This window comes from Hemiscyllium ocellatum, chromosome 43 (assembly GCF_020745735.1).
Source record: "Hemiscyllium ocellatum isolate sHemOce1 chromosome 43, sHemOce1.pat.X.cur, whole genome shotgun sequence".
Classification (NCBI taxonomy): domain Eukaryota; kingdom Metazoa; phylum Chordata; class Chondrichthyes; order Orectolobiformes; family Hemiscylliidae; genus Hemiscyllium; species Hemiscyllium ocellatum.
In genome coordinates this window covers 10,734,362-10,747,727 of record NC_083443.1, presented here as the reverse complement: position 1 = coordinate 10,747,727, position 13,366 = coordinate 10,734,362, and the positions used below count along the sequence as shown (strand labels likewise).

Below are 13,366 nucleotides of genomic sequence, written 5' to 3'. Positions count from 1 at the left end.
TTTCCAGCAATTTCTCTTTTGTTTCAGCATCATCTATCATTTCTTCCTCCCCGGTGCTGTCTGTCCTGTTCAGTATTCCCTGGGATTAATGGGACTGTTTGTGTGTGTGTGACTTGAGTGTTCCATATTCTGTCCTTCAGAGACCTGACGCTGCCCAATTCAGTCACTGCTCTCCTTTGGCATTGTGACATTCTCATAGTTGTGCTCTGCTGTGATATCACTTTAAGAGAATATGCAAATTATATCAGGGACCAGAGTGTAAAGCAGCATGTGACAAGCAGTTAGTTAGTATGAAAGTATTGCTTTAGCAATAATAGTTATTTATGCTGTCAGGAAGGATAGTTGCTGATTCCTTAGCATACATCTATTTGTTGAGCTATCCTGCAGTGTTGGAGTCTTTCAGATAGTGTTGCCCCAATTTTGGGTCTCTGAGGTTCTGTCTATAAATGTACTGATCACGCATACAGGACTGTTTAACCAAAGGTAGGTTCAATTTAATTGAAAACTCTAACTGATACCCAAAACTGTCTGTCAATATCCGCCACACTTTGGCCGTGAGCTGAATGGATTCCTTGAGTCAAGGAAGCAGGCTAACAGTAGTACCTCTGGCCTGCTTAAATGAGCTGTGAATGGGTAGGTTTAGCTCATACAAAATAGACAGGTGGGAGCTGGCGTTACTGGTGGTACTAGTTGGGGTTAGGTGGTACCAAATTGTCTGGGGTTACACTCAAATGGCGTGGTGGACACTGAGGGAGAGGATACAGTCACGTATCTCCCTTTAGGACACAGCAACAATCTGTATAGGGGTCCTGGGGGCAAGGTATTGGGATTGTCCAGTTTAGTATCTGATGTCTTTAAAGGATTGCGTCTGGCTCTGCTACTTGGCAGTTTATTTGCATTTGTTGCTTTTGAATTTTTAGTGTCATCACAATCCTAAAATTAGATTGATTCGAAAACCCTTAGCCAACAAAAGAAAGTGCGACCAAATAATCCTGAGCAGCAATCAAAAACGTTCCCTTCAAACAGCGTCCCAGCCCACGTTTACAGCAACATGATCTGACAGCGCTGCTGCTGCTGCTGCTATTACTTAGAATCACAACCTTGACTGATGCAATAGTTAATCCAGTTTAAGCATTGCTAATAACTCAGAAGTCAGCTGCTGCTCTGAGACAGGGGAATGCAGAAAGCATGGAAGATGACACATTATCAGCTGTTAGCATTTTGTATCTCCTGAAATCAGGGACTTCTGAGCCATCTCAGCAGAAAAACCATTGGGAAATCTTGGTTTGGCCACCAATCTGTTTAGAAGACTCTGTATTAATAATCTGCCCGATTAATAGCAAGAGGAGTCTTTGTATCTGGCTGATTCAAGTGAATGTGTTTTGGGCAGTTCTACCCCACCCTGTATGATTGTACTCAGTCAGGCATCATGTGTGAAATTCACCATCACAATTAAAATGTGACAGATTGCACTTCCTCAATTTGGAGAGTTGTGCACATACTCTGAAATAAGAAAGAAAAGGAATGTAATTATATGACACTGTTCACGACCACAATCTACCCCAAAGCACTCTGCAGCTAATGTGGCACACTCGGAATGAAGTCGCTGTTGCAAAGCGATAGCCAATTTGTGCACAACAAGCTTCTGAAAAGCAAATGCAATATAGTGACCCAGATAACTTCAGTGATTCCTAATGAGTCAGGACACTGGGGGGAAACACAGCCTCACCCCACACCCCAAATAATGCCACTGAATTTATGTCCACTTCCTGACTAGATGAAATGAGCTTTGATTTATTGACCCCTCAGAATGACTTTCGACAAAGTAGCATTCCCTTTGAGCTGCAGTCGGAGTGTCAGCTTATGCTGTCATCTTTGGGTAGGAGCTTGAATCTATGATTATCTGACCTGTTGAATAGCAAACCTGGCACCATCTGTATTAAATGGCACATAGTTTTCTATTTTAAGCAGAGAGAGCATCATTTGCATTATGCTATTGCACTCAACGCCACCAGCAATGATGGGATTCAAGTAAACCATCAGCTTCATAGCCAGTCCATCTAATCTGGAGCATCATGGGTCTTAAACAATGACAGTGGCTTTTTGCTCATAGATCTAAATGGACAAGTCTTGGTCTCTTACACACAACTCTATCCAGGCCACCAGCTTTATAACCCCAAGGCAGTCTGGGCCGTGTACCCTTGGGCAGAATCAGTGCAGCCTGTAGCACGATTAAAAAGTAGTGCTCACCAGCTTCTCTGTAAACCCCAGGAGTTTCAGCTCTCACATTGGTCACTTTGGCTCTCCCGACTCACCCAGTGAGGACCATTGAAACTGGAATGTTTAGTCAGGGTTGAAGCCAGAAACTCAGGCCTGCAATTAGATCTCAGTTCTTGATATTTCCAATTGGGGGCAGGGGATGAGGTGGAGTGGAGATTTGAATTTGAATCCTGCAACAATGGAAGTCCCAGGAGTTTGTCTGTGATACAATGCTCTGCTGGTTGCCTCAGAGTCCACATTGGATTGTGACGGTGAGAGGCCTCAGTGTGGTGGTTACACACAGAGTGGTGATGGCCATTAACACACCTGGTCTCCGGCGCCAATGTCATCTTCGTGTCTGTCTAGGTGGACTCCCTGTGCAATGTCAGGCGACTGCTGCTCCAAGGCAACCAGCACATTGCAGGTCTTGTAGTCAAAGCCTGCACACAGCAAACAGCAGTGAGAGCCCAGCAACAGATACATGTCCCACACACTGAAGAACATAGAGCACAGAGTTTAGAATCTTAAAGAAGGGGCTTTCCACTTCCCTTTGCCTTCCCACTCACTGGATCAGTGACCAGTCTTGGAACTCAGCAGCACTTGGACCCTCACCAATGATTACAAAAACATAGTACTGTGGATTCTGAAACAAACAGTAGCTCTGAAGACAAGTCATACCAAACTCAAAACCTTATTTCTCTCCACAGGTGCTGCCAGACTGGAGTTTCTCCAGCTCTTTCTGTGTTTATTACATCACTCCTGCCATGTTGAGAATTATTTTATTGGTGCAAATTGCAGAAGGTTATAAGCTGGAAGTGAAAGGGAGCAAGATTTTAATAAGTTGGTGTGAAATTCCAAGCCATAGGACGTGAGAAAGCCTATAATATTTTCATGAATAATGAACACGTTCTCATGTGTAGTAGAGTTTAACTTTTCCAGTAGGGATTATTTGGAAGATGTTTGAACTATCGGATTAGGGTTTATGTTAGCGAGTGAGGACCATTACTGTTAATTGTGCAGGTTGTTGTCAGTATACAGAGGAACCTCGATTATCCAAACGAGATGGGCAGGCACATTTCCGTTCGGATAATTGATTATTTAATTCATTGATTTCCTCCGGGGCTTGGAGTTTTCTGTGAAGTCTGCTCCCGGTTCAGGAGACGAGACAGCAGCACACTGTGCACGAGACCCCAACCCCTGCCCGCTCCCACCTTCCTGTCCATGCCCGCCCTTCTGCCCACTCCCACCCTACCCCCCAAACCCTGTCCCGCCCCCAACCTCATCCACTTCCACCCGCTTGACCCCAACCTCATGTCTACCCCCATCTCACCCCCAAAACCCCGTCTGTTGCCAGCCTGTCTGCTCCCACCCTGCCTCCCCAAACCCCATCCACTCCCACTCCGCCTCCAAAATCCATTTGCCCCCAAATCCTGTCTGCTCCAACCTCGCCTGCACCCCCCCCCCCCCAGTCCATCCCCAGCTACTGCCTGACCCCACCTCTGCATGCCCTACCCCAGGGAGCAGCTGGACTGGACACCAACAATAAGGCTGCTGCTGCCTTTGTGGGGTAAGTCTCCAAACAGTGCACAGACACCACTTTTTACAGGTTCTACCTCTGCCCATACAGGAGAATGTTGGGGAGAGTATCTGGGAAAGGGGGTTCAGAATACACCCTTGTGTAGAACCCCAGGGAAAGTGTGGAGAGAGAGAGAGGGTGGGAGGTCACTCATTTAGAGATGGGGTCTGGACTGTTCAGGACTGTCCTCGGCAGCATTTCAATGAGCCAAATTTGATTTTAATCACGATACCTGTAAACAAAAGATGTGATCAAGGTTGAAGCAGCTCTTTGACGAAAATGTTCCTATTGGGACCTTGAGATCTCCTTCGAATAATCTGGCGTTTGGATAAATTAAATTCAGATAATCGAGGTTCCTCTGTATATTTAATGCAGGGAAGGATGAGACAGGAGTGAGGATTTTTGCTGGTTGTCAGCGTGCAGTCTTAGTGCTGCTTTGGGGGTGAGGCTCTTCTGCTGTTGGAGGGCGAATTGAACTGCTGCAGAGTTTGGATGATTAGCACCATGTAACTGAGCTACGCCATAAACCTTGTGTTGAGTTACTGCATCTCAACAGACTTTTGGTCAAAACACCATCAGGAGTTTATTCAAAGTGAACACCACCAACAAGCTGTGGGGAAAGCATTACCTGGACAATACAGACACAGGGACAGGATTGGGTTGCTGTGAGACCCTGCAATGGTCTAGGCTTATTTGTGAAAAATGATAAAATGCACTACATTTCCCGCTGCCTGGTGACCTCTCTGGCTCAGCTCTGTATAGTTAGCAGAGAAACCCAGCAAACTGATGATGCCTCGAGCTAGTTCCCATGTGGTTAATCACTGGATAGATGAAGTGTAGAATTATTTTGTGAAATACTTTGAAGTGTATCACGTGAACTGAAATGGAGAGGCTTTTAAATGGTGGTTCCTTCTCAATGCAATGCAAGGTGTTGATCTTTTAGTTTAAATAAAGTTGACACCACGGGACTTTTCACTGACCTTTAGTGGAATTGTCATATCCAATGTACTGTATTGTGTCTCTCACCACCTTCTGGTAATCAACAAAGGCACGAGAGGTGATCTCCCCACATAACAGCACCATCCCAGTCTTGCAGACAGTCTCTGTGGAACATAGGAGGGAATTGGAAATGAATGCAAAAGTTGCTCTCTTAAATTATGTTACTCATGGGGAGGTGGGGATTCAAGTACTGGCAATTACCAGCATCTGAATGTGACATTAATCACAGCCATGTTGAGTAGAACATGGTTTCGATACAGAATAGAATTCACAATATGCTACGAAACCTCTCACTGCAGCTTCTGAGAAAGCTCCCTGTTCTGGTCTGTAAGTGTGAGACCACCAAATTCATGTGGAATTATGGATTGTTTAGCTGAATTCTGGAGAATGTTTGCTTAGTTGCTTTTTAATTGTAAGTTCAGTAAAGTGGTTATTTGCTAATCACAGAGCACAAATGGTAATCAATTGCATTCCACAATCCCTTTGATTTCATTACAATTCACAAGTATCATCCAGTAATCAGACCTCACTTTCGCTATACCCTCAGCTTCAAAGTTGAGAAGGTACTAAGGGATGCTGTTAAAGGTGGCCCACTAAGGAGCCCGAGCAAAACAACTCGATGGGAATTAGGGGGAAGGTCTCACCACTGGCTTGAGTCATATCTGACATTAATGAAAATGGTTGTAGTTGTTGAATGTCAGTCATCTCAGCTTCAGGACATCTCTGCAGACCAGAATTAACAGCTCAAAAGCAGGCCATTTGGCCTCAAAGGCTCATGTTGGTGTTAATGCTCAAAACAAGCTTCCCATATTGTCACTTCTCCTATGGACGTAATCTTTTCCATCTCAGCCTCATGTAGTTTCTTCCTTAAATTCCTCTATGCTTTTCACCTCAACCATTCCCTGTGATAGTGAGCTATACATTCTCATCACTTTCTGACAGAGGCACCTCTAATGTAATCTCTGTTGAGTTTATTGGTAACTATTGTATTTATGGGACTGAACTTTGGGTTCGCCTGCAGTTGAGAAATGTCTATGTTTATCCTGTCAAACTCCTCAGTAATTGAAAGACTTGGAAGTTTAACTTCTTTGTAGTTTATTCCCATTGTTGTAAGATAATCCATTGCAAATCCTTCCTGGGTTCAGTATTCAAACGGCTGAAGACATCACATTGCTCCAGACTCACAATGACACAGTTCACTCACCACATGCAACTTTAGCATCAGGGTCCTGTTTAAGATGGGCATCAAGCACAGCGTCACTGATCTGGTCACAGATTTTATCTGAGGAAGAGAAAATTTGTTTTAACAGCAGCAACAACATAAGTTTGTGTAAATGGCTTGGGCCACTGAGTAAGGATTGGGCAACTGAATAAGGAAGAGGGAGATTAGGAAAGGCTGGCAAATAATGATGGATTTAATGATTATTAAGAGTTGAAGTTGAGGATTCTATGACTCCAGGATGGATTAGTACACACCAAGATTTGTGTGTCCTCTGTATCCTCCCAGTCTGATGCCTCATGTACCCACCATTCATTCATATGTTATGGCAAGGCTAGCATTTGTCAGCCAGCTTCATTGCCCTTGAACTAAGTGGCTCATGGATTCATTTTAGAACATGTTTAAGAATGAACTATTTTGTTGATGTGGAGTTACATATAGGTCAGATTGGTAAGGATGGCAGATTTCCTTCTCCAAAATAAATTATTGAATCCCTACAATGCAGATCGGACCTTGGATTTCTGTAATTACTAGTATGGTGACAATATCAAGAAGCTAATTACCTCTCCTGTAAGCTTTACAGAAGCATCAAAACTAGGAGCAGGCGTAGGCCATTTGGCCTTTAAGCCTGCTCTGCCATTCAATATGACCATAGCCGATTCTCTGTTTCATCGCTTTCTCTCCATACCTGGTGGTGCCTTCAAGATCGAAAAAATTATCAATCTCTTTGTTCAATATATTCAGTGACCTGGCCAGCACAGCCTTCTGTGGTAGAGCATGCCATGGATTAACCACCCTTTGAATGAAGAGATGTATCCTCATCACAGACCTAAATGATCCACCTTGTCTCCTGAGATTATGATCCCTTGTTCTAGACTCCCCAACCAGTGGAAACATCCTTCCTGAATCCAGTCTGTCTATCATATTAAAGAGTTTTATACATTTCAATCAGACCACCTCTTAGCCTTCTGAATTCCAGTGAATACAAGGCTGGTCAAACCGATCTCCCCACATCGAACAGTCCTGTCATCCCCGATATCAGCCGAGTGAACCTTTGCTATAAATTGCCAGTCGCTTATTGAGAACGGTTTTCAATCCCTGTGGTAATTGAATTTCAATTTCACCAGTTGCTGAATTGGGAATTGAACCCACATTCTCTGGATATCCAGATTTCTAGTCTAAGTGGTTGTAATACCATACCATGTTCCACCCTGTCATTGGTCAAAGAAGAATGGGGGAAGGGTGGGGTTCTTTCTCCAGTAATCTGATCAATATCAAGCCCTTATCAAACATCACTAGAAACAGGCTCTGCCACCATACCCCCATTTCTCTTTGTGATGCCTTGTGAATTCGCTACTGAGATGACATTTACAACAATTTCAAAATCTAGTTGCTTGGTCTTGGGACGGCTGATATCATGCAAGATGCTATATAAATGAACATTTTTATTTGGAGACATTGCAGTGCCTCTGGAATGCATAGGCTAACAATATCAGCCAGAGTTCCAGCTTCCAATCACAAGCCAGCCACAGGGAGGGTGCTGGCTGGAGTGGATTTGATTAGTGGGATCTGGTTGCAGTACAGGAGGTTGACTTATGTACATGGTACTGTCCTCTAGCTTAATATTGGTGCCTTCGGTGAGATGAGGAATATGAATGCAGGTTACATTGGGATTATATTGTCAGTAAAGAGCGCATCTCACCCTCAGTGTGAGACCCTGTGTGTCTTTGAAATGAAGGCTATGCTATCAACTGTCATGGTGATGGGCAGAAAGTCGCATAACAGTTTTAGAAAACTGCAAGAAAATTTGCTATTCTCATTGGAGTTCCTAGAACAGCTGAGTATTAGAGAGCAGCATTCCCAGTACTTTCCATTAACAAATCTGCTTTCAGATTCTCAGATAGCAGAAGGCAAGACACTTTTATCACAAGATTTCAGCAACAACAAAAGTTGACAGTTCAAGTTGAGCGTTGATGAGGAGGTGTGGACTAAGATTTCACATCCAGATCGCATCCACATTCTGAGATCACATGGTACTGCTTCGCGACTGTCCCACACACCTAGTGTGTGTGACACTCCAGGACTGAATGAGTTGCACTCCCATGTAATGGAGCCCATGCTGGTGTTGAATCTTGCTGTGTGGCTGGAACACTGACTGGCAACTGTACCAGGTTGCAGGTAAAGACTATTCAAAATCAACCCCCCTTCCGTGCCCCCCGACTCTTGTGGTAGACCTTGAAAATGGAGCCAGATTCCCTACCCTCAGAAACATGTGTCATGTTTTCACTGGCACTGATCATTGTTAGGACCACCCTTTCACATCTCCACCTCACCCTCCGCACCCATCCTCGTTATTTCCCACTCAGGATTCTGTGTTTTAAAGTTCCAGGGCGGGAGGATGGTGATGGGGCGATGGATAGGTTACAGTAAGAGGTCACATTTTTAAGACAGAAAGGAGGAGGTTTTTTTTTCTGTGTGGGTTGTGAATCTGTGGAATTCTTTATTGCAATGGGATGTCAAATTTGGGTTGTTAAGTATATTCAAAGATGAGATGGACAGATTTTTACTCAGGAAGGGAATCAAAGGTTATGGGGGGAATGACAGGAAAGTGGTGTTGAGGACTGTCAGATCAGCCATGATCTCATTGAATGGCAGAGCAGACTAGGTGGACTGAATGGCTTACTTCTGCTACAGCTCATGGTTTGCCCGGGGTTGGGTACAGCTGGCTGTTCCTGGGATCTTGATGTGTTATATCTGTCACAGCAGAAAACATGCCTAGGACCATACCAGGAACAGAGATTCTGCAGCACCTGGGGTGTTTAGAGCGATTGGAAGACCCCAATTCCTTGGAGCCCACCACCTTTGTGTTTGCCTCACATGCGTGTCATTCCCCAATCTGTGTTCTTCAGGGAGTGCTCATCCAGTTCCTCCTTCAGACAGTGTACACTCCAGGTAGAGAAAAGATTAGCCTTGGAGAGAGTTAAGAGTTCCCCTTAACGATAGCATGGTTAAGTAGTAAGACCAGGTTGCATAGGCTAATGTAAAGAGTGAGCACTAACTTGATGGCTTCATTATGTCCTGTACTACTCTTAAAGAAAAGAAACTTAATTCTTAATCAACCCATTTGTGCATATTATGACACACCTCCAGGTGAGAATCTGGATCTTCTGCTGGAAGTAAGGAGACCAGCCATTGCCCTTTATTGCCATATGTACTGTTTGATCATTTAAACCACTCGCCGGGCTAGGAAATAAATGCAAAACTGGTCAACAACTTCACAACCAGTGATGCATTCCACCTGCACGTAAAATTCTACGGAGCTAAATGCCTTCATCCCTTTTATGTGTACTGAACAGAGACAGGCTAAGGGATGATGGTGGGTGAATACCTTAAAATCATAGATACAAAGTTGCACTTCGCTAGTGTATCACAGAGATACATTGCACATATGGAAGACCTGGCCACTTGGTTCTTTGTTTAAAAAAATCATTCCATACAGAAAGGTCCAAATCTATTGCCAAAACACCCCCTTCCCCCCATCGCCACCCAAGTCGCTAGTGATGGAACTCCCTTCTTGAATGCATCTTTGGCATGATCATACATTCCAGATTGGTCACCTAAATGTGAACTACTGAAGAATAAACCCAAACGACACTTCCTTGTTGAGAAAGTGAAATCAAGAGGTCAGGCAACCTTTTGTTTCTTGCTAAAGAATGTTGGAATTACAAAGGACCTTGGGTTAATCTTCTCGGCTGGTCTCTTTAAGGGGTTATTAAAAATGAAAATGACTCTTCTTGTGGTTAATGGCTAAGATCTTTCAACTAATTAAAAAGCCTGTTCCACAAATAATGTTTGCAGACATTGCCACTGCAAAGGTGAATTCCAGAAAATGAGCGTGAAAAGTTCAGTCCTATCAAGCTGGTATGTGGATGGGTGATACTAAATCTCTGTTGGTCCAACTAACAGGAGCTACACATGAGAACAAATGGAAAGAAATGCTCTGGTTATGTGACATTAATTACGTTTCTGATAAGGAGATTTTGTAGGGCATATTCTAAGCAGAGAAGGAAAATGACTCTGCTTAAGAAACAGGAATGGGATTTGTAGGGAAATAGGTTGGTTTAGAAGTTTCACCTTGCGTAATCATGCCAACATTTCGTTGTTAGGGATTCACTTTTGTACCTTGATTAACTGGAACAAGAGAAATCTACTACTACTGTGAACATATAAATTACGTAAATCCATCTTCCTAAATCTCCAGACTCTTCTTCAGGAGATAAAAGGATTAGAGGCCTGCATCATTTTGGGTCTACACCTCTAAGAAATGTGGTTGGAATAGAGAACTCCTGAAATCCTAAGATGTAAGCACATTGTACTTCTGTAACCATAATTGGAAACATCTTCCAAATCTGCAACCTCTAACATTTTGAAGGGCAAGGGCAGCAGATACATGGGAACAACCTCCTGCAGGGTCCCCTCCAAATCTCACAGCACCCTGACTTGGAAATATATCACTGTTCCTTCACTGTTACTGGTTAAAATCCTGGAATTCCACCACAATGTAGTGGGTGTGGCTACAGCACATGGACTGCAGAGGTTCAAGGCGGCAGCTCACCACCACCACCTCGAGGGGAGTTGGAGGATGTGCAGTAAATTAAACCCAACCAATGATGCCTGCAGCCAAAGTATTTTTGAAAAATTGATCATTAGTATAAAGAAGACGGTATGTACCAAATACTTACTTTGTCCGTCTTGACAAGCTTGTTGACTTTATTCTTTGTTCACTGTCTGCCATTTTAGATTAGACTTACAGTGTGGAAACAGGCCCTTCGGCCCAACAAGTCCACACCGACCCGCCGAAGCGCAACCCACCCATACCCCTACATTTACCCCTTACCTAACACTATGGGCAATTTAGCTTGGCCAATTCACCTGACCCGCACATCTTTGCGACTGTGGGAGGAAACCGGAGCACCCGGAGGAAACCCACGCAGACACAGGGAGAACGTGCAAACTCCACACAGTCAGTCGCCTGAGTCGGGAATTGAATCCGGGTCTACAGGCGCTGTGAGGCAGCAGTGCTAACCACCGTGCCGCCCATACCACTGTGCCACCGTGCGGCCCATATTTTTCTAACACTGAATAGGAGACAGATCTATGGGTAAGGTTCCGTTCGCCGTGTGTTAGTGGGATTAGAAGTCCGTAGCTCCTGTTGCACTCCAATTCTAGAAGCTGAACCCTGGAGAGTTCTACTCAGTGGGTAGTTGTCATCCAGGATGAACCAAGCCATGGCAAATTCAGGACGCCTTCCCCAGGCTAAACCCACCAAGAGACAATGCAAATGGAATGATTGTTGGAGACCCCCTCAAAACTGTTCGATATTGCAAGGAGGGGCAACTGGGAATCACCAAATTGTTCAGGTTTGGAGTCTGAGAGAAATAAAACAAAACAAGGAATGGGAATGTCCTGGTTTACACTATTTTTGTGAAATTTCTCTTTTATCATGTGATTTGATGCCATACCCAGAGTTTGTGTTCAAGACACACTGGTTAAGGAGAAGGCAAAGTCAAGGACTTCAAAGTAACTTTATTATAAATTAATTCTAAATACTGCAATACATGATAACAAATATACCAGGCTCTGATTTTATAGATGTGCATTAGTCCTTGCCTAATATTTTCTTCATGTTCTTCCAAAGTATTTTGACCCTGCTCACACTTCTGCTCTGCAGCTATGTATCATCATTGGGAGGTTGCTTCATGGTCCTGAAACCATTACACAACATTTTCTGATGACCTGCTGTTGAGGTTATGACACTGTATGCAGGAGAGCACTCTGGACATTTCTAGGCATGATTATTTGTGAATCACCTCCCCTGTGGCAGAGACCAAGTCATCAGTCCAAAGACCCCAAGCCAGAAAAACAGAAACTGGTTCATTGTCACATGCTAAGATATTTGTGTAATTAACCCTAGGGAGCGCAGGTCGACAAACTGAGTTCATTGGGAGTGCTCAATGCTGGAATCGCTGACTGCTATCTGTTCATGCAGGTGGATACAAACAGACAGTACATCACGAGGAAGAGTTCGCTCAGCGTCTGGACCAACATTCACCCCTCAGTCCACACCACCAAAGTGAATTAATGACTTAAAATCATCAATCTGCAGTTTGCAGATCTCTATGTCATACAATACATTTTCTCTCAGAACAACACTTGCTAGTGTCAAGATGTTTTGTCATCACAAAGTCGTTTGGGAATAAGATAATGAAGAAGGTGCTATACAAATGCAAATTCTTACCTTTGGCACCCCACTGCTGAGATTGTCCCCACGTTTCCATGACTACATAGTCATCCGAATGCACTCATTTCTCATTCTCCACTTTATTGCCTTAACCACTGTCACTCAGACACCCTCTTCCTACCAAGAGAAGTTTGGATTCCCTTCACTAATCAAACCCCAGCTGACCAAGGCTCATAATGTACCTTCCCATTTGTGTCTCCCTTCCCTCACCTGCTCCATGTTTAGAGCACAGCCTGTCCAGTCAACACATTGTAGCTATTACCAGAAGACGGTCAAGTCCCACTCATCACTGCAATCTAGGCTAACGTTCCCAGAGCAGCACAAGGGGGATATGGCACTGTCTTTTAAAAGGGACATTAAACCGAGCTCCTGCCTGCCTCTGCAGGTGGACATTGACGATCCTCTGGTATTATTTCGAAGGCGATGAAGGGAGGTGTCCAGAGATCAGTATTTATCCCTCAGCCATCACTCCAGCAATAAAAAACAAGTTATCCAGTTGTGATCACTTCGGTGCCTGTGGAATCTTGCCGAGCACCGACTGGCTGCTACATTTCCCACCTTGCTGTCGCATTTCACTTCCGAGGGGCGCTACAGAAATGCAAGTCCTCCCTGTGCCCTGACTTACCAGGGTGCCCCTCTCCCACAGATTCTGAAGTGAACATGAAGATCCCTTCATCGTGTACGGCGTTGCCATGGCGACCGTTCACCGGGCGACTCATTCTTGGAAGGTTTGGAAAGGCTGATGGGTGTTGCAGATTTCTGTCCAGTTCTCTGTTTCTCTTCAGCCAGGAGGTGGGGACAAGGAAATCCCTGATCTCCTGACTCCACAGCTCTGGCTTGGAGAGGGCTCCTGCACCTCCTTTATAAGGCCAGGAGAAATGTTACTAACATCATGTGAGGTTCAATGTGAGCAGGGAGGAGGGGGCAGAGACTGACCCACTGAAACTGAGGACATTGTTTCCCTGAAGCCTACACATGCAGTCTATGTCACTCAGCACCCAGTCACTTACAC

The 13,366-nt window shown here is 44.4% G+C and overlaps 1 protein-coding gene across 1 annotated transcript in view; it reads right to left on the bottom strand.

The window, feature by feature from the left end:
* Positions 1 to 13,088, bottom strand: part of LOC132834991 (S-adenosylmethionine synthase-like) — a 28,758-nt gene extending 15,670 nt beyond the window's left edge. Inside the window, exons 1-4 of the mRNA XM_060854173.1 lie at positions 12,980 to 13,088; positions 6,039 to 6,116; positions 4,816 to 4,938; positions 2,587 to 2,699 (exon numbers count right to left, since the gene is read on the bottom strand). Coding sequence (XP_060710156.1) covers positions 2,587 to 2,699; positions 4,816 to 4,938; positions 6,039 to 6,116; positions 12,980 to 13,073 — 408 coding nt within the window. The 5' untranslated portion in view covers positions 13,074 to 13,088. The remainder of the gene's footprint in view (positions 1 to 2,586; positions 2,700 to 4,815; positions 4,939 to 6,038; positions 6,117 to 12,979) is intronic.
* Between the last annotated feature and the right edge of the window lie 278 nt (positions 13,089 to 13,366).